General features: G+C 30.9%; 1 protein-coding gene across 2 annotated transcripts in view; it reads right to left on the bottom strand.

Annotated features, from left to right (window-relative positions):
- Positions 1–20,844, bottom strand: part of CSMD3 (CUB and Sushi multiple domains 3) — a 1,273,428-nt gene that overhangs the window by 73,426 nt on the left and 1,179,158 nt on the right. For both annotated transcript variants that reach the window (XM_046025880.1, XM_046025873.1), the window contains 6 exons: positions 16,663–16,851; positions 16,121–16,267; positions 13,721–13,909; positions 8,989–9,174; positions 7,256–7,450; positions 3,910–4,083 (listed from right to left, as the gene is read on the bottom strand). In XM_046025880.1, coding sequence (XP_045881836.1) covers positions 3,910–4,083; positions 7,256–7,450; positions 8,989–9,174; positions 13,721–13,909; positions 16,121–16,267; positions 16,663–16,851 — 1,080 coding nt within the window. The remainder of the gene's footprint in view (positions 1–3,909; positions 4,084–7,255; positions 7,451–8,988; positions 9,175–13,720; positions 13,910–16,120; positions 16,268–16,662; positions 16,852–20,844) is intronic.

Here is a 20,844-nt window from a genome sequence, read left to right as displayed (position 1 = left end):
TGTAATCACAGGACACCCAGTTGGTGTCCAGAGCATTGCTTATTGTTGAAAATAGAGTCTCCAAATGCCAAAAGACATCGAAGAAAAACCTCCAGCTGACATATTTACCAATGAAATACTGAATTCTTTCTTCCTCATATAGGGAATAAGACAAGGATGACCAGTTCTATTTAACGTTGTTTGGTCGGCCCTATGCAATCCAAACATTAATACAAAGGAAGAAAGAAAGCATAAATTTATGAAACAGAAAAGCAAAATTATTCTAAGGTCAGATGATATATATACAGAAAATCCTATTTTAAGAAAATCCTAAAACTAATAATTTAGCAAGTTTTCAAGACATTAGATAAATATTTCAAATAATTATATTCTTATATATTAGCAGCAAACAATGTGAAAATGTAAATTAAATGGAAAATGTAATTAAAAATGAACAATTTCACTTATAATATTAGAAACATACTAAACATTCTCAGGAATAATTTTAGCAATAGACATAAAAGATCTTATGCTAAAAATACAAAATATTGCTATTGCAAAAAAAAAATTGAGGACCTAAATAAGTGAATAAATAAACTAAATTATCATGCTTATTAGTTGGAAGACTTAACATTGTCCGATTCCAATTCTCCTCAAATGATGTATGGATTCAATGTGATCCTGATCGTAATTCTACTAGATATTTTTAAAAATAAAAATTTATAAGCTAAGGCTAAAATATATTAAATTAGAAAAGACATACAATATCCAATGTTATCTTGAAAATTGAGAAAAATTTGAAAGACATACATACAAAATTTCAAGACTTAGTATAAAACCTATTCAACAAATAGTGCCAGATACCCTGTTAGAAAAAAAACTAAACCTCAATTTTACTTCATTCATTATACATACAAGAACAAATTAAAGATAAATCAGAGATATAAAAATAACACCCAAAACTATGAAACTTCTGGAAGAAAATATGAAAGAAAATCTTTGTGAATTCTGATTGATTAAAATTTCATAAACAAGATACAGAAAGCAATAACCAGAAAAGACCGACTTTAAAAAATCTAAAATTTATGCCTATTAAAAGAAGAAATAAGTAAGCAAGTTATAGGCTGTAAGAAAATATCTGTAAATGCATAATAATGAAGGCCTTATCACCAGAATATACAAAGAGTCCTATAATTCATAATAAGCCAATTCAATATAAAATATATTCCACCAATTCACAAAGGAAAATTTACAAATGGCCAAAATGCTCAAGAAACTGTACTCTATCAGTAGTCATCAAGACAATGCAGATTAAAATGTTATAAAATACCTTTATGCACCCAATGGAATGGATAAAATTAAAAGACTGGCTATACCACATGCTGGAGAAAATGTGAAACAAGAACTCTTCTGGGAATTTTACTCCTAAATCTTTAAGAGAAATGAATACATACACTCACAAAAAAAATTTTACATGAATATTCATTGCAGCTTTTTTCATAAGAGCCCGAATCTGGACAAGGGTCTGGTGTCTATCAATAGGGGATTGACCAACATGTGGCATATTCATACAATGGAATTCTACTCAGCTCAGCAATTTAAAAAAAAATAGTGATACACACAATAACATGGAAAGAGAATGAAAGAAGTCTTACACTGTATATAATTTAGAATTCCATTTGTATGGATTTCTAGAAAGGGAAAACTAACATATGGTAAAAACAAACAAACAAACAAACAAAAAACAATTATTGCCTCAGGGCTGGAGGGAGCTGTAGATTGGCTGTATTCCATGAGGAACCTTTCCAAGGTTCTATAACTACAAAGTGGTTTAAGGTAGACAGTTATACACATTTGACAAAACACATCCATTTGTGTATTTATGACATATACATTCCATTGTATACATATTTTGCTGTGGTAAAAAAGAATTAAGAAAAGCAAGCAAATATTAAACTCTTGGTAATGATATGCATGCTGTAATGTTTAGCAAAAAAGTGCACTGAATTCTGCACGTTACTTTTAAATACATCCAAAACAATGAATTGATGGATTGATAGAAGCCTGAAAGGATAGACAGATATGTGATAAGCAAATATGACAAAATGTTAATTGTAGAATCTAGGTGGTGGGCATAGAGATACCCACATATCAAGTGTCACTGTCAAGTGTTTCAGTTGAAAAACTGGAAAATTCCTATTAAGATGCTGAGGGACTAGGAATAAATGCACTTTATTTAGAGAAACAATTATAAGCACATAATAATGGCCATTATTAGCCAAAAGTGTCTGTGGCTATAAGAATAAGTTTTGTTTCTTTTGTTTTTAAACATGAGAATGACTGGACTACATTAATCCTTAAAGTTAAGTTCAAGATTCTAGAATTGCTTGTTTGGCAATTGCATTTTCAGAGTTTGTATTAGATGTCAACACTACTTCCTCTGAATGGATGGCGATGTCTTCATAGTCTGAGAGGCAGTATTTTCTTAGAAATCTTCCTGCTATAGCCTGTCTCTTCAGAAAACAGAATCAGGATTCTAAACAGGTAAATAAAACCACTCTCTATATACAATAATCAATAAATAATAAACAATATACAGTAACAGTTCATCAGGGCATAGAGCCACAAAATATAGTAGATCAAATTTAGATTACATGTATGTGTTCAGGTTTATATGTAAACTAAGTAACCTGCAATTGAAATCTGCATAACAAAAATCAGTTTGGAACTATTAAAAATATTTTCATTATTTAATCCTATTTAATTATATAAAGACTTAATTTTGTATCATTTTTTATATAATAGTCTTATAGCATATTTAAATATACATACTTTTATAAAGAAACCATTGTTGTTAGGCTCCCAAGTGTACTTATTAACAAATATGCTTGAGGGGGAAAAAAGGATTTTAATCAAAACCTGTGGCTATAGCTTTTTAAGTTTCAAATAATGATTGCATTAACATGAGTATATTCAAGTTTATAAGCAAAACACTATGAATCTAAATTGTTATAGACTTTTCTGCCTTTCCTCATATTCTTAAATATAGTAAATATTTATAGACAAACACTGTCCATATTTAGCAATACTCTGTTCATAATAATTAGCGATTTTTAAATTAGTAAACAAAAAGATTATCTCTTATTTCCAAAAGACAAGTGAATAATTATTAGAACAATTTCATTATGCCTAATTCAGTACTTGCTGTCATATCTTGAAATCATTTTGGAGAAAAATAGAGCATAAATTATACCATTCTCTTATTATTAAAAAATTATTGAAGTCTTTGGAAAAAGATAAAGCATAAATCATGATATTCTTTCAATAATAAAGGAGGAGGGGCAAAAAGAACGAGCTAGTTCAATTTCTTTAACTGAACATGAAATGAATTAAAAAACCCTAAGGGGAAAGAAATTCTATTTGCCTAAAATCAGGTTTGAAAAAATATATTTTAAAAAGTTTAAAAGAAAGTAATATTACACATGTTAAAAATCTTATGACATTAGAAGGGAGAAAGACTTTAAATGTGGAAATCGTCTTTCTCCTTCGATCATTACTGTAAGCAAATCGGTGAAAGGAGAACTGACTATGGTTTAGAATGAATTAACTGCTACAGTGATTTAATCCAGCTGAGTATGCAGACATATAATTTTCAGCAATTAGTTTTCACCTTTTTATTTTCACATGCCTCGAAGAAAATGTAGCTCTCCTTAATGACATAAGATTCTCATTTGAAATACTAGTTGATTAACTTTAAGAGTTATCTGTTTAATAGCTTTTCTACCATGAGACATTTTTAGTTAAGCATTTTCTGGTTAAGTCCTTACTGAGGGAATATAAATGATCATCTCTTGTTGTAGAAAAAGGGTTACCCTTTTCAGAGATGGAGGGTGGGGGTGTGGTTGCTTAAAATGATTCAAAAATCTATACCTAGGCATCTGGTTTCAGATCCACTCCAAAGACCTGAAGAAAGGCATTCTCGAACCGCAGAGCCCACGAGCATGAATCCAGAATCACAGGTAAAGATGGCCGTGGAGCCATATGAAGTTTGAGTTCCAATCTTATTTCCATTTGGAGGTGTAGGTAGTTCTCCACAGGAAATAACTTGAAAACAAAAACAAAACAAAACAACAACAACAACAAAAACAAAAATGCTTGAAGACATAGTCAATGTGTCCTTATAACAAAATCATGCTTTTAACATTTTGAATTCTCTATGATCTGACATATTCACAACTGAAATTGACATTTACAGGACATGTTTGGATAAGTGTGAAATGCAGAGAAAATACATGACATACTTTAAAATCTATCCTCTTTGAGTTCTCTTATAACCTGAGTGACAGCAACATGTAATGAAGCTATTTTTTCATCTTTACTTAGCCAATCTGGTCACTCAGTAGGTTGTCATAAAAGAAAGAAATTCACAAGGTAAAGGACTTCCTTTACCTCAAACTTGGACTCAAACTTCCAAAGTTTCCTCTTTAATCTGAAACAATGCTAAAGTAGTACAGCTCACTTTACTGTACTTGGAGATATTATGTCTTTACAAATGGAACGTATCTGACAACCCTGCATTGGTTGAGTAAGCCTATCAGTGCAATTTTTCTGACAATATTTGCTCACTTTGTGTCTCTGTCACATTTTGGTAATTCTCATAATATTTCAAACTTTTTCATTATTTTTATATTCGTTATGGTGATCTGTGATCAGTGATTACCACTTGCTGAAAGCTCAGATAATGGTAAACATTTTTAGCAATAAAGTATTTTTTAATTAGGATATGTACATAGTTTTTTAAGCACAATGTTATTACAGACTACAGTATAGTGTAAATATAACTGTTATACAAGCACTGGGAAGCCAAAAATTTTATTTGACTTCCTTTATTGCAGTATTAGCTTTATTGTGGTGGTCTAGACTGAACCCATTATATCTCTGAAGTATGCTCGTAATTACAAGAAATTTTTGTTGAGATCCCCACAGTTGATAAAGAAATTTACATGTAAAATATCATTTGATTTTCACAAAAACCATTAGAATGATATTTCACATTTTGTTTGTGGGTTTAAAAAAACTGACAAAGAGGTTGACTCACTAAGTCATTTAGAACCCAGCTCTTATAACTCCTTCATATTTAAAGACTGCAAATGAAATGTCTTTCTTGAATTAAAAACAATAGTGGATAATGTTTATTGCATGTTTATTTTGTACCAGACACTATTACCAGTGCTTTAAGTTAAGTAATTCTCAAAACAACCCTATGAGGTAGGTGGAGTCAATGTATGAATTGTATGGACTAGGATAGGAGCACATAGTAGTTAAGTAACTTTAATAAGGTTACACAGCCTATAAATAACTAAATCAAAATTAAAACTCCAGAATCACATACTTAGTCACCAGCCTACAGTGCCGACTTTCACATTTAGGCTTTACATGCCCATCACAAATAGAAAATTTGCAAACTTTAAATTGCTGCATATAAAATTTTGAATGTAGTGATTATTTTGAACTAATCCCTCAACAATACTTTGCAGTAGCTATACTTTTATTAATATTAGTAATACTAGTATTTATATTATTTTAATTTAAAAGATGAATAAATAATTAGCAAAGCACTATTCTTTCCATTTTCTCAATGAATTTCAATCCTTAGATTCCTCGTCTTTCCCCTACTCTTACCTGTAGGTAGGGACCTTTTTTTATGTATCTCTTAAATTCTTCAACATCATAGGTGATCCCTTAAACCCTTCTACATCATCACAGAAGAACAAGACAAACATTTGTTGAATGCCTGATTAAATTAAAGATTTTATTGTAGATATTTTTTCCCAGCTCCTTGAAATATCTCTATCCCATGTGCCTGTATAATTAAATAATACTGGAAAACAATAGGCTAGAAGCAAAGGAAACTCCTAGGAGAAACTGTGAAGGAAGGGCGCAAAAATTTAGAAATATAGATACCGTATTTTTTAGAATATCATAATTATAGTTTTGACATCTATTTTTTATGTCATTTGATTTTAATTAATCAATATGATTATCTTATAAAAGAGGGCAAATGCTTTATATGGATATTAAAAAATAGATTGTAAAGTAGAATATTCATTAGTAAAATAATAGTAGATACTTGCATACTTATTACACAAAGACCATTTTTGCTCTGTTGAACTTTTTAATCATCATAATCATAATCCTATTTAGATTTCTGATTCCTTTATTATTTATAAAGTATGAGTGTTTATGTCATAAATGCCATAGAGTTGTGTGGACACAAAATGAAAGAATGAATTTTCAATGTAGCATATTTCCTGGCACAAAGTAAATGCTTAATAAATGTATGGAAAGAAGTTCAATGGGACTACATAATATTTCATCTGAATGTCCTATGCTCAGTTAACTTATCTGTATTAGACACTGGCCATTTATATTAAAAGAATGCATGGGAAAAAAAGAATGCATGGAAATAGAGTAACAATATGCTCAATTTGATTCAATAAATATTTACTAAGGTCATGCTGTGAATCAGGTTCTAGCTGATATTTTCAACATAACATACTATTAAATCTTTTTAATAACCACAAGGTAGGTATTATTGTAATTTTCTAGCTTAAGAAATTTAGGATCAGAGAAAATGAACATCATAGAATATAATGATTAAAAGCCAGAGGATATAGTCTGGCTGTTTGGATTGAGTCTCATTTCTCCACCATTTATAGGTTTTGTGAGATATGTAAAATGATTAAAACAGGGATCAGTTTACTATTTTGATAAAATAAGTATAATAACATCAACTACTTCATAAGATTGGAACTAAGCAATAAATGAATTAATACATGTAAAGGGCTAAAAGCAGTGCCTGCCTAGCAAGTTGTAAGTATACAATAGGTATTATCAAGTTTATTGTGGTAAGTGATAGATTTAGAATCCAAACACAGGATTTCTGTATCTAAAGCTCGTACTTTTTTCAAGAGAGTTTACTCAAAAAAAAAAAAAAAAAAAAAAAACCTTACAAAATTTTAAAATTTAATGAGAATAAATGATCTTTTTAATAATATGATCTCATTATTTGCTCTAGTGTGTTTGGAAAAGGAAGTGACCAAGCAATTCAATCAAGTGGGGAGAGTATGTATTGTAATTAGCACTGGGTATTATATAAAACTGATGAATCACAGACCTGTACCCCTGAAACAAATAATACATTATATGTTAATTAACTAAATTTAAATTTAAAAAGAATAGCTTATGAAATAAATTTAGCTGAGTCAATACTTACTTTGGCAATATGGTCTTTCATTTCTCCAGCTCCAGGTACCATTAGGAAGACATTCAATAGAAGCAGGACCTAGTCCATGATAACCAGGATCACAGCTGAAAACTACCTTGGTTTTGTATTCATAATGGGAGCCATTCACAATTCTCCATCTTCCATGTTCCAAGGTAAAGGAATTGATACTCGGACATGTAACAACTATACAAAAACCAAGAACATAAATGTTAATCAGTTATGTCTGTTCTACTTCTTAACTGTATCTTGTATCTATTCCATCCTCTGTATCATCACTACCTTAATGCACTCACTATTGTGCCAAAGTCCTTTAGCATTTTTAAAATTTATTTTCCATGTTAATCTTTTCCACTCCCCTGGCTCTATGGTATTGCTGACAGTTCCTTGAATATGTTATACTATTTCACACTTCAAAAATCTGTGTACTATTATTCTATTGACCCAGAATCTTTATTACTGCTTTACCTCTACCCTCTTCTTTTTTTTTCTATTATCATATCCAAATTTATCCCTTAATACAGAAAGACATGAAGTGTGTCTTAGTGATGAATCATTCCAATTATATTAATTTGTTAAAATTTTCTCTTTTCTTTGAAGCCGATTTAAAAGTATTCTTTTTGAAGTCTTTCTTCACAACTTCTATGAGATACAAATGACAGGATGTAGGAAAAAGGACACCCTGGTACAAGCTGGTGGGAATGTAAACTGGCACAGCCATTATAGAATACATATGTAGAGCCAGTATGGAAGAACCTCAAAATATTAAAAAGAAGACTAACATACGCTTCAGCAATCCCAATCTGGATATATATCCAAAGGAAATGGATTCAGGATCTCAAAGTGGTATATGCATACTCATGTTCATTGCAGCATTGGTCACAATAGGCAATATACAGAAATGACATATTCTCATTAGTTCAGAAATTTCGGGAGGACTGTATTTTGAGGAAATCTGTTTTATGAGAATACTGCTTTCGTGCAAGAGTTGTGTTATACACTTTGGCTAATTCAAAAATTGTTCAACATAAGATAAACGGAAGCATTATTCAATACCTATGTTGAGACTACACATAACAACTTTCATTTTAAATGAAATGACTAAGTTAAAATATTAGTACTGAGAAGAAATAAATGTAATATAAAGACAAATAAAAAACCTTATTTACACCACCATTTTTCCAATTTTTTTTGCTACCAAATATTTTAACAGAACTATTTAATGTCACCATTACATAATATTTATTTACCTATTAAAATAGTAATGAAAGCAATGGGAATATTTTTTAAATGCAAGTAACCTGAAGAATACTGATGAAAGCTAAAGTTATGGGTCATCTTACCAACATCTTTTGCCATTATAAAAAAAATCAGAGCTGAGTGTATTGAAATATAATTTACTAATTATAAATCTTTAAATTTTTTTCAAGGACATATACAAAAGTACATGTTGACTGATGGATAAATTATTACAAAATAAGTGAAACTATGTTAAGTAAAATAAGATTCACTTTAATTTTTTGACATAAATATTCTGGAGTTTATGTCCTTGTACTGTCTTCTAATTGTTTATATTACAAGACAGATTAATTAGCTTTTATTCCCTCTTAGACATCACATTTCATTTCAGGGATTAGTTCTAAAATTTGAAAAATACATAATCTTTTAAAGTGTACAAGATGCCAATAGAAACACAAATGATACCATTTCTCTAACACACATACCAACACAGCGAGGGGTCTTGTTATGATTGCTCCACGTTCCATCTGATTGACATATGGCAGTGGTAAGTTCCTTAGATGACAATCTATATCCATCATTACAAAAATAGGTAACTCGGGTTCCTACCAAGTAGTCTGTTGTGAGTATTCCTCCATTTGTTGGAGCTTTAGGAATCCCACAGGAAATTGCTATAATGAATACATGTACAAAATCATAGAAACAAAAAAATACTTAATTTAGTAGATAAGTCTCTTAAATTGTAAAGCATGTAAAACTATTTGGGATTTTATTAATTCTTCTGAAACAACTTCAGAATATCTCCTAAAAAAGTTTTCCTGAACCATAACTTTTTGAATAATTTATTTCAAACTCCTATTGAATGTGGTTTTTTTTTGTTTGATTGGTGAATCCATACATTATTAATGTTTTATGTCTGTGTTTCTTACTTGGTTTCTTTTTAGCATTATGTCAGCATTCATATACATTATATAAGAATGAAAATTGGGTAAATATAGAGTGTATGTAGGGCTAATCTATAACTGGGCCACCACATAGCAAGTTTGGTCAATTAATTTGATAGAAAATTATTAAGGATTATAAAGTGTTGGTAACTAATACTTGTCAGGATTTTGTCCAGAAATATAACACATAGATGAATAGATTTATTTTAATTAAAAGCTGGATATTACTTTGTCTTGGGTCCAAATTCTATGTGCTTGGACACCATCCATAGAATATCATGTGATCAACATGTTTAATAAACATAGGGCCTGGACACATTGTCTTAAAACCTAGAATGAATCATCCTGCATTTCATTGATATATCTTAGATGTCTTGGTTTTCATCTACAATAGATCTGATTTAGGTGAAATTAGTTTTCCCATAATGTGACAATTACAGTAAAAATTTTTATTTACTTTATAGTATATCAGGTATTTTCACATCTCATAAATTCAAATTACTACAGATATACTCTAAGATTGATTGATTGCCATCTTTGTTCTACAAGTACATATTTGTATCTCCAAAAACAAAGAAAAAAACAGAAGCTTTAAATGAATATATTTGACAGCAAAATCCTGATTAAAATGAGATTTTTATCTTTTATATCATGTTCATATACATGTAAATATTTATACATATGTCTCCACAGAAATTAGTATATTTGATTATAGGTACAGCTCTACAACCAGCTATGTAACATCTGGTGTATTTTCTGTATTACCTCTATAAAATAAAAAAATTTCTAAATTCTGAAATATACAGTCTTCTAGGTTTCCTATAAAATACAGTAGACTTATAACTACATTTTTTTCTTATTAATGGAATTAAGAAACAGAAAGGTATGAGTTTGGTTTTAATATTTACAGACTTGTGTTCTAGTTACTTATCTTTCATTTCAAACTAAAATTATTTCAACTTCTTTTGGAAAACCTACCACTCAGGGGTTTAATTTTAATAAATCAATGTGAATTTCACTATGAGGTGAAATACCTTAGTGAAATCTATATGAAATTCACAAAATTGAATGGCGAACTCCCTACTGGTGAATGGTTTAATCTTTTATAATCTGATAACCTGCAAATTATGAACAGAAAAGCACTAATATGACTTAATAAATTATATAAGCAATCTCACATAATTATGTTATTATCCCTGCTATCATGTTGCAAATATTAATGGTTCTCTGATGTCTGCTCAAGCAATGTTGATATTTCCACTTAGGACTTTTGGGAATTTCAATTTGTAATAAGTTATCTCCCTACTGAACCCTACCAAAGACTGTGTATTTACTGATTTAAAAAAAAAAAAATCAACCATACATTATTGGAGTAGTGTAGGTTGAACTTAGACCAAAGTAGAAAGGAAATAAAGTTAAAAAGAATAGGTTCCAAATATGTGGTTTGTATGAAATGGCTATATTTTAGACCTAAGAAAATGGCAACATGCTCAAATGATAGGATGACAACTATGCCTATGGGTAGATTACAACTGAACTTCTCAGCTATTAAAAAAAATAAATAAATTTCAAAAGAACCATCATCACTGAGTGGTTGTCACAGAGGCTTCTCTATGGAACTCTCAGAATAGCACAGATTAAAATTGAGGCAGGGAATGCAAAGCAACTATTTCTACATAACACTGTACAATACCCAACTGCATAGTGGGATGAGACTGGTTCAATTCCTGAAGGAGAGGAAATCAATGAAGGGTTATTTGATGTGTAGACAAATAGATAAAACACCTGTCCAAACCCAACTAGAAATAGCAGATGAAATTTTCTATTTTTTATTGTGTTCACATTGTGTAACTATTGCTCAGGTAAATATATGTGAAGATACATAAGGAGATTGAAGAGATAAAGAAAAAAAATGACTGAAGAATGTAAAACAAACATGGAACAAAACAAAAATCTGCAGTATGTGAATAGCTCTTCCCAATGACATTTAACCAGTTTAAATTAACTGTGTTCAAATACATATAGGTCACATATAACAAAGGTTTTTATCAACTAATCTTTTAAAATTGTTTCAGTGATAATAAAAGATCAATTTTGGAAATGGTTCCTCGAATTATAAATATGTTATCATTTTACCATGCCAAATATATTTTAAACTGCATTTTGATTTAACTATTCTAATTGTAGAACAATTTTAAATCAAGAACAATGAAAAAAATCCATATGTAAATGTCATATTATATACCAAAACAACCAATGACATTATAGTGCTGACTATACAAAGCAACTTCAAAGTTTCAGAAAGTTTAAGATATTTCTTATTTCAACCAATAGGCAATTGTTTTTTTACTAAAGTTTCCTTAAAGGTTATTATATATATATATCATTTTATATATCTAAGCAATCACTATATAACTGAAATGTACTAGTTCAAAGTCAGATCATTTTAATATTTATTTAAAATATATATGATTTAGATGGTTACTATTTATATATTTTTTAAATTCCCATGATGCTGAAATTATAAGATCAAAGATTCTTTTCCAAACCAGTTCTGGGAAATAATAAGAATTTGTGAATACTATTCATTAGTCAAAGAAAAGCAGATGTTTTGATATTTTATTAAAATACATCTATTCAACACAAAGTCAGCTTTTTAAATGTTGGTAAGCCACTATGGTTATGACTTTTCACAGAATTCTAATAAGTGATTAATATTTCCACATCAACAGAACAAGGAAACAATAGTTCTTTTATTTCTCATTTATTTATACATGCCTCTGAGAGTTACCTTTCATGAATTAAAATTATAGTTTAACAGATAAAAGAACCCATTTTGGGTGTTTGGTAATATCTATGCTTATTTTAACTTGGTTTTGTTCAATTTTAAATTATAATTGATCAATTTTATATTGCATTTGTTTTACATAAATTCCTTCTGATAAGTAGATTATAGGTAAGACCCATTACTTATTAACTGAGAATATTCTGCATTTTTTAATTTGAGGGTTCATAGTTGTTTAAGACACCTCTATAACGTGGGTAGAATAAATCAAATATATTTCACATGGAAAAAAATAATGTGATATCCTAAATATTCAGAACTTTCAAAGTCCAATGACATTAGAGTTTCTTGTATAACTGATGTTGCACTTATCTTTATGACTATATCTAGCTAAGAGACTACTTTTTAAAAACAAGATCTAGTCCAAAGATCTAAAATGTGCCATTTGTTGAATAAGAAGCTTGTCATTCTGTTTGCTGTAACAAGATACAGTGTTCTGACAGTGCCTCAATTGTTAACAAAATACAACTGAAAAAGAAAGATCCTTGTCAAGTTAGCTAAACAGTGAAGAAAAAATGATGTGGTGGCTGGCTACATTTTCTTCTTTTAAATTTGTTGCTCCGAGAGCACATTTTTGCATGCTCAGAGTGAAAGTCTTCAGTGACCCTGCCCATTCTTATCCTCTCTTTTCTTTCTGCAGACTCCATACTAAAGTAATCTCGAGCTCTGGGTCAGTCACGTTCCGACAGCAAAGTAATGGAAATGGTAGATGTATGAACGAATTATGTATGGCGGAGGCTGGGGGGGGGGGGGCGGGTACCTGAGTGGCTAATTTGGTTAAGCCTTGGACTTTTGATTGTGGCTCACGTCATGATCTCAGGGTTGTGATAGCAAGACCCATATGGGGCTCTGTGCTGGGCATGGAGCCTTCTTAAGATTCTCTCGCTCCCTCTCTTTCTGTCCCTCCCACCCCACTTATTCATGTTTGCTCTCTCTCTCTCTCTCTCAGATAATAGTAATAATTTTTGAAGTTTATGCAAGTATATGAGTGGTAAGAGTAAAGGCAATAATCACACAACAACAGATGAAGAATTATAAAACAACGTGTCTCACTCTTCTCAAATTTATCATTCTGCCTTTTTTTTTTATTTTATTTATTTGACAGAGAGAAATCACAAGTAGGCAGAGAGGCAGGCAGAGAGAGAGGAGGAAGCAGGCTCCCTGCAGAGCAGAGAGCCCGATGCGGGGCTCGATCCCAGGACCCTGGGATCATGACCCGAGCCGAAGGCAGAGGATTTAACCCACTGAGCCACCCAGGTTCCCCTATCATTCTGCATTTTTAATTCTTATTTTCAAGAGGGCCATCTGTAAAATGCTTCTGAATGTTTATGTTTATGTTTATGGAAGTTCCAATGATCCAAATGCAAAAGTTAAACAGAGTTACTCTTTTGTTAATGCGTTTTTCTATTTGTGGATAATATACTTCACCTTGACAAGCAGGGACCGGTGCATCCCAGGCATGATACCCATAGGAAGACTTCCTGCACACAGCACTGCTTTTCCCAACAAGTCGGAATCCTCGGTCACAAGCCCAGCGGACCACACTATTAAGTTGTCCACCTGTCTGACTGATAATGTATCCATGAGGTGGAGATTCTGGTGTACTACAGTAGAAAGCTTTTCAAAAGACAGAAGAATCACTGTATAATTAGTGAATCAGAAATTCTTCACAATCCAGTATTGTAATTACCACCTGTGTGAATTTTACTTCCTATGAACATCATAGAATTTTCTGTCCTCTTGAATATCCACTGGCATAACTTTTAGGAGACAAAACTAACTCTGAACTTTTCATCATCACAGAAGAGGTCTTCTGAATTGAAATACCCATATTTCTCTTAACACTCTGGTGGTTCAAAATCTCTACAAATAGTTCAGTGAATTTTGGAAGCTGTACCTCTTGTAATTTGAAGGACCTAAATGCCACAGTCTTCGTAGTAATATTTGAGAGCATGTTGTTTACATGTAACTTTGAAGTTATTTCCAGACACCTATATCATGTTAGGTCATGCATTTCATTTGGATTGATGTCTAAACAGACCCCCACATTCCATAATCCTCTCTCCAAGTTTATTAAAGAGTTTCCATGCTGTCAAGACTGCTTACATATGGTGATAAAAATGTCAATAAAATAAAACTTTCTTCATCTTCTGAAGTCTAAAATGTCAAAAGATAATGTCAAATGGCTTTTTCATATATATGTACTTTTAAGACTATTCAGCCTGGCAGGATCTATTTACCCTTTGAAACTTCACTGTATTCATCTGAGAAAAATAAGACGTTAGTGGTAACTAGAAAGAAATAGATTGGACTTGGAATATATATGTCATAGCCTGATATTTCTAAAGGAAAATATATAATATGTCAAGCTATTCTTGGGGTTAAAGTGTTTTCAATATATTTATATCAAAATTTATCAGGAATATCAACATAAATAAGGATTTAGTATACAACATAGTCAATTTAATGCTTATAATTGATTTGAATAATTTCCTTTTAGGTTGTTGTGATCATTAAAGCTACAATTTAATGTGCTGATTTTTAAATTCCATCTTTGGGCACAAATTTAATAAAAAGACATTTATATTATACATGTGATAGAAATATGATTCAAATATGGAAAAAATTAATGATGACTAGAGCATATATTTGAATTTTAAAACATTAATTCTTTGCATGCCTATAACATTTTTAAATCTATTGTAGGACAAAATTTATATAATAATAGTATTGTAAGGTCAGTGACAAGTCAATTTTAAAATGTAAAAGACAAATTGCTAATAAATTAAAACCAAATTATCATCTTATAGTTTTAAAATCAAAATAGACAAAAATTATTTTATTTGTATACTATATATGCAAATTTATATAAGTGAGTAAATATGAGAGTATATTTTAAGAACTAAAATTCAAATTATTGAAGACCATGTTTAGAATCATTCTGTCAGAATTATTTATAAAATATTTATGAAAGTAATTTTCAGCTGAACTGATTAGTCATGACCCTTGGCTTGGGGAAACATGGTCCAAGCACTGTACAGGAAAGAGATGCCTGATTAGTTCTAAAATATCCTGTTATTGAGCACATACTCATGCCTCTGACATGACTTAGGATGGGAAAAAAAAGGAAAGTAACTTTTGTACAATGACTATTTATACACACTTACTCAACAAGAAAAGAAAATTAGTGGCTTAGTATCATTACACCTTATAAACAGGAAGATATATAGAAAAGTTAATTTCATTTTGATATTAAAAAGGAATTTCAGTCCATATCTTTCTAAATACCACTCAGTGAAAAGCAATTAGGACAAAACAATTCTTTTTTTTTTTTTTTCAAAACTAAAGGTTTTTAATGATGTGTTAGTCATTTCCCTTTCAATATTAGCAATATCATAAATAGGTGGATAATAACAAAATCAAAGCTTTTTACCATTGTCTGTTTATCTTTTGTTTAACCTTCTCATATAAAGGTTTATAAAATAGGTCAGATAGACACATTTGAGCAACAGTTTTGTGAGAATGCAAGGGAAAGAAATCTATTGGGAAAAAGCACTAAAAATATCAGAGTTTAACTTATAACTAACATGTATAAATCATCAATATCCTAAATGTTTTTAATCTTTTCAAAAACCCCAAGATGTAGGATTATCATGACCCTGGGGACACAGACACAAGGAGATTACATAAACTGCTCAAGAAGCCTTAGTGGAGGAGCTGTGATTTAGATTTATGTCTAATTGAATAATGTCTGTGTTTGTGCTCTGTAGCCACAACCATACCGAGGATATAAGTGAGATGTATACTGAAGTTGTAAGTATCACATACCTATATATCTTATCCGGAAACCTTTTTTGTTATTGCCATGATCTGCTGACCATTGGAGAAATACTTCATGACCATTGCTTGTTACATTAAAAGCAGATGAGTAATCTCCACTGAGGGAAATAAGCACTGGACTTTGAATATTTGGCCCTTTAGAAAGAAAATAATATAATTTAAACATAACTGAACAATCATGTTCTAATTTATCTTTAATATTTTATATATTTAGAATAGTATTAGATATGGTGACATTGCTCCAAAACCAATTTGTTTCATCAACAGTAGCTTAAAACATAATATCTTTGTTTTAAATATTTAATTCTACAGAAGAGTCTACAATTTGTAAAATAATTAGCTAACTACAGTTTTCACAAGGTATGTAGAAAAACTGGATGTTGATACAAGTATAAGATAAAAATAAGTATAAGATAAAATACAAGCTGTTGTTTCTTGTATAAGCAGTTATTTACACTGAAGGTCTGCAAGTATAACCAGAGTAGTTGAACTGGATTTATGAATATGCAGTAAATATAAACCATGGTTACCGTCATACACCTGAAGAACATCAAATTCCTTTTCTGTCTGGAAGAACTCTACAAACATGCTGATATTATATCCTTTTTCTACTGAGATGCTCCAGGCACACATCTGAAGGTTTGGGTAACTCTCAGGATATCCAGGGCTCAGTATGACTCCTGTGGAATCTAGGCGTAATTCATTGGCGGGGCAGAGCACTATCAAAGAAAGATATCATTACATAATGCTAGTCTTCTAGACCTAAGTGAAAACTTCATTTTAAACACTCAGTACTCTGCTTTCATGTTTAATAACTATAAAGGAGATGATACCTTGAATTATGTGTTAGGAGAGATAAATTGTATTAAATTTGCAGTTCAAAAAATGGAGGAATGACCTATGGTACTGATTTCCTTTTTTTTTAATTACATGGAAGATACATTACTTTTCTTTATAATAAATACATAGATAATAAAAAATAAGACTTTTTTTCTCCCATATTATAAATACGTAGATAATTAAAAGATAAGACATTTTCTTCTTCGATTTCTTTATATTCTCTCCTTACCTTTCCTCATCTTATGTCTCTTCCTTCTGCCTCTCTCATCTAGGTCTTTGCCTGTCCTTTTCCTTCTTTCTTTGTTTTTTTTTTTTAACTCACTCTCTTCTCTTTTCAAATTTTAACAGGTATGTAGAAATAAATACTTTCAAAAGTATTTATTCTGGGCAAGGCTACTCCTGATCTCAGAAATGTGATTAAACAATGAAAATTTAACTGATTATCTTTCAGTTCTTTGTGCAATTGAGCACACCAAATATAGTTACTGGAATATAGATGACTAGATGAAGGATTTAAATAACTTATCATTTCCTGGATGAAAGGACAATGAAATATTTTGAGTTGTAAAGTCTCCATGTGATATAGGGATAGAAAAGAATAAGCAGACTAGCGGATTATGGCAACACATAATGGCTCTTTTATCAAGTTAATAACTTGAAAAGAAATAATTCAAAGCTACCATAACAGTGAGATATTTGGGGACTATAGAACATAACACACTTAAATATACTAAAAATACAACACCAAATACAGAATATAATAAAGCTAAAATATATAAGAGCTGTTTTACTTTTTTCAATTTTTGGCTTTTACTTCTGTTTCTTTTCCTTTGATCTGAGATACCTGCTTCTTGGATATGAATTGAAGATTTTCAAAAATAATTAAGTAAGTGGTAGCAGCTCATTCTCAGTCTAAAAAGAGAAACCTGACCATTGCTTTTCACAAAATTACAAATATATAAAGTAAAAGAGTTAACTTGACAGTTGGAAATGGAATGGAAAATTTGAGTTGAGTCAAAATGAAAAACATTAATGAATATATAGCTCTGGCATATTGAAATAATAGATGCATATAACTGCATGAGAAGTTAAGTTTTAAGGAAGGGTTTTTTTAGTGTGTGCTCAGCTATTTAATACTTCCAGAATACTTAGCTAAGTACCTTTTTGGGTTACTGAGCATGTTACTTCTTCACAAAAACCATTCAGCAACTTTATAGTTTGACACAAAGCCCTCCAAGTTCAGTAAATTCCTACCTCCCCAACTTTGTTTCCTGCTGCTCCACCACTGAAATGAAATGCTCCAAACATATTGGATGAACTACTTACAGCTTTTTGAACTCTGCACATTCCTTCATGCTTCTGTTTCAAATGTCCTTCTTTCATCTGCCGCATTTAAAATGTTAGTGCATTTCAATGCCCAGATGAAGTGTCTTGTCCTTTGTGAAAACTTCCTGAACCTCTCCTCCATCAACCTGAGCAGAATTGTTGATTTCCTTCTTGGTATCTCCATAATGTACACTTCTATTATTGCAGTTAGCAATTGCATGGCTATTTATGTGTGTGCGTGTGTGTGTGTGTGTGTGTGAGTGTATTTTTTTTTTTTTTTTTTTTTTTTTTTTGGTCTCCCTTCCTAGGCTTAGGTTATTAAAAAGGAAGTGCCATGTCTTATTTAATGTGTTGGTCCCAATATTCTAAACTGAACAAATACTCCATATTACTTTTGAAAAACTGACATGATTCAATATAATTTACTATAGATACACAAATTAACCGATTTGCATACTATTCAACACATATCAAGAAGCTCAACAACTATCAAGAATAAAACATATTTATTGATTGTGACTACATGTTAAGACACTTAAGCACTTTTTGTGCATTATGTCACTTGTCACAATAACTATAGGAAGTATGTACAATTTTCACCCCCATTATACATATAGGGGAACTGATGCTCAGAAAGTTTAAAATATAAAGTGTCACAAGTTTATCTGGATGGATCCCACAGTTTTAATCATCATTATACCACCCCTTTTACTTCATCTATATCAAACTCTTTAAAGAGCAACACATTTAGAATTGCTTTCCGTATTTTAAATGTGATACAGAAAATTAAAAGGATAAAGGGAGGAATAACAAAATTGTTGCAGCCCCTTTTAGGAAAAATGAAAAAAAATTAAATAATTTAAGACAGACTAAAAACAATGCATATTAATTCTACCAGACTCCAAAAAGAATGACTATTTTAGTGAGCTTGTGAATTAACTCAAATAAAGAAAAAAGTAAAGTCAGATTTTTGGCTTAAGTGCCTGGTCAATAATTAACATAGTAACACTGCATAAACTGATTCTGAGGGGTGATTTATTACTTTTTAGCTAGTATCTGAAGTGTCATTATAAGATAAAAAATAATCTTTTTTGTGTTCTCCATAGTACAATAGAACAGTAAGAGGGGCAATTACTAATCTATAGAAAATTCTGATTCTAGAAAAATACTGAAAGTCTGAGAGATGAGGGATTATTACATAGCTAAGTTATCTGGATTGTTTTATTTTAATTTTTAGAAACTTATTAAATTAGGAACCAGATAGCCCCCCAAAAATTAAGTGTTGCCCTCCAAGAACTCACGATGTATTTATATATTGGAGTCAAAGAAGTCCTGACATGTAATAGCTTGTTCACAAATTCCTGTGTCTGCCCAAGTTATTTTTCCATGTATGACTTCCCAAAAGGTTAAAAATCTATCCTCCACATTCACATGTCTAAATATCTGAATATGTATCCTACATAATTCTAAGTGGTGAAAAGATAGCCTTGTATAAAGGAGGAAATTGAATGAATGACGCTTAAATATCAAGATTACAGGTGATAGACTTCATAAAATCCAAACAATTTCAAAATGTTCTAGAGTCATTGACTAAGAGAAAGGAAAATTTTCACATTGGTGTTGGTTTTTACCTCCAAACATGTCTTTCTGTAAAGCCCCTTGTGAAAATCCTTCCATTTTATTGTAAGGATTTCAATAAAGTAGAAAATTAAATGTTAATTCCTACTTATATCATGTTTGAAATAATAAACAGAAGTTTTCTTTTAGGTGCATTGTAACAGTTAAGACACTGCACAAGAAACAGATTTCCATTGCTCAGGAATAAACCCCAAAGAAGGAAGTAACCTAAGAAAATTTGGGGAGAGACAATCAAGTTCTATTCAATTTTATTCAAATTAACCAATATTTATAATTAGTTACTATGTGGTAGACACTGTTCTGGGCCCTAGGGGATTACACAAATTAACAATACATGATTTCCGAACATCAAAACTTAGCAAATTATGCAAGATCCATTAGGGTCTTGCCCTTATAATTCCATAGCGAATTCCTTGAAGTCTAAACTTCTGTTTTTTTCATTTTTGTGTCTTTGTATATTCATCTGTCACTTTGACCACCATTTGTCTATCTCTGTTCTACGAAAGTCTTAGTTATCATATGGAACCAAGACTCAGGGAGCAATGGTGACATCAAGTTTTCCTGCCCCATAAACAGTTAAACATTACATGATTTGATATCTCCCTGGTCTGTTTCCTTAACACTCTATGACTACCACCTGTATGACTGTCATATCCCTTAAATCATGTTGCCCTCACAGCAGGGACCATTTATAGCTTGTCTGTTTGTTTGTTTGTTTTTTACTCAAACTTTCTGCTTAACAGGTGCTCCATTAAAGTTTAACAAATTTACTGGTTAGAACAGAAACTATTTCAAATAAAGGCAGTCAACATTGGGGACTTTATTTAAGGTTTCTCTTATTTTCCATCCCCATTTCCACCCCACATGGCAAAATTAATTTAAATAAATTGAACTAACTTCAGGATAAA

This window comes from Meles meles, chromosome 1 (assembly GCF_922984935.1).
Source record: "Meles meles chromosome 1, mMelMel3.1 paternal haplotype, whole genome shotgun sequence".
NCBI lineage: Eukaryota > Metazoa > Chordata > Mammalia > Carnivora > Mustelidae > Meles > Meles meles.
This window is presented reverse-complemented; position numbering and strand designations above follow the sequence as displayed.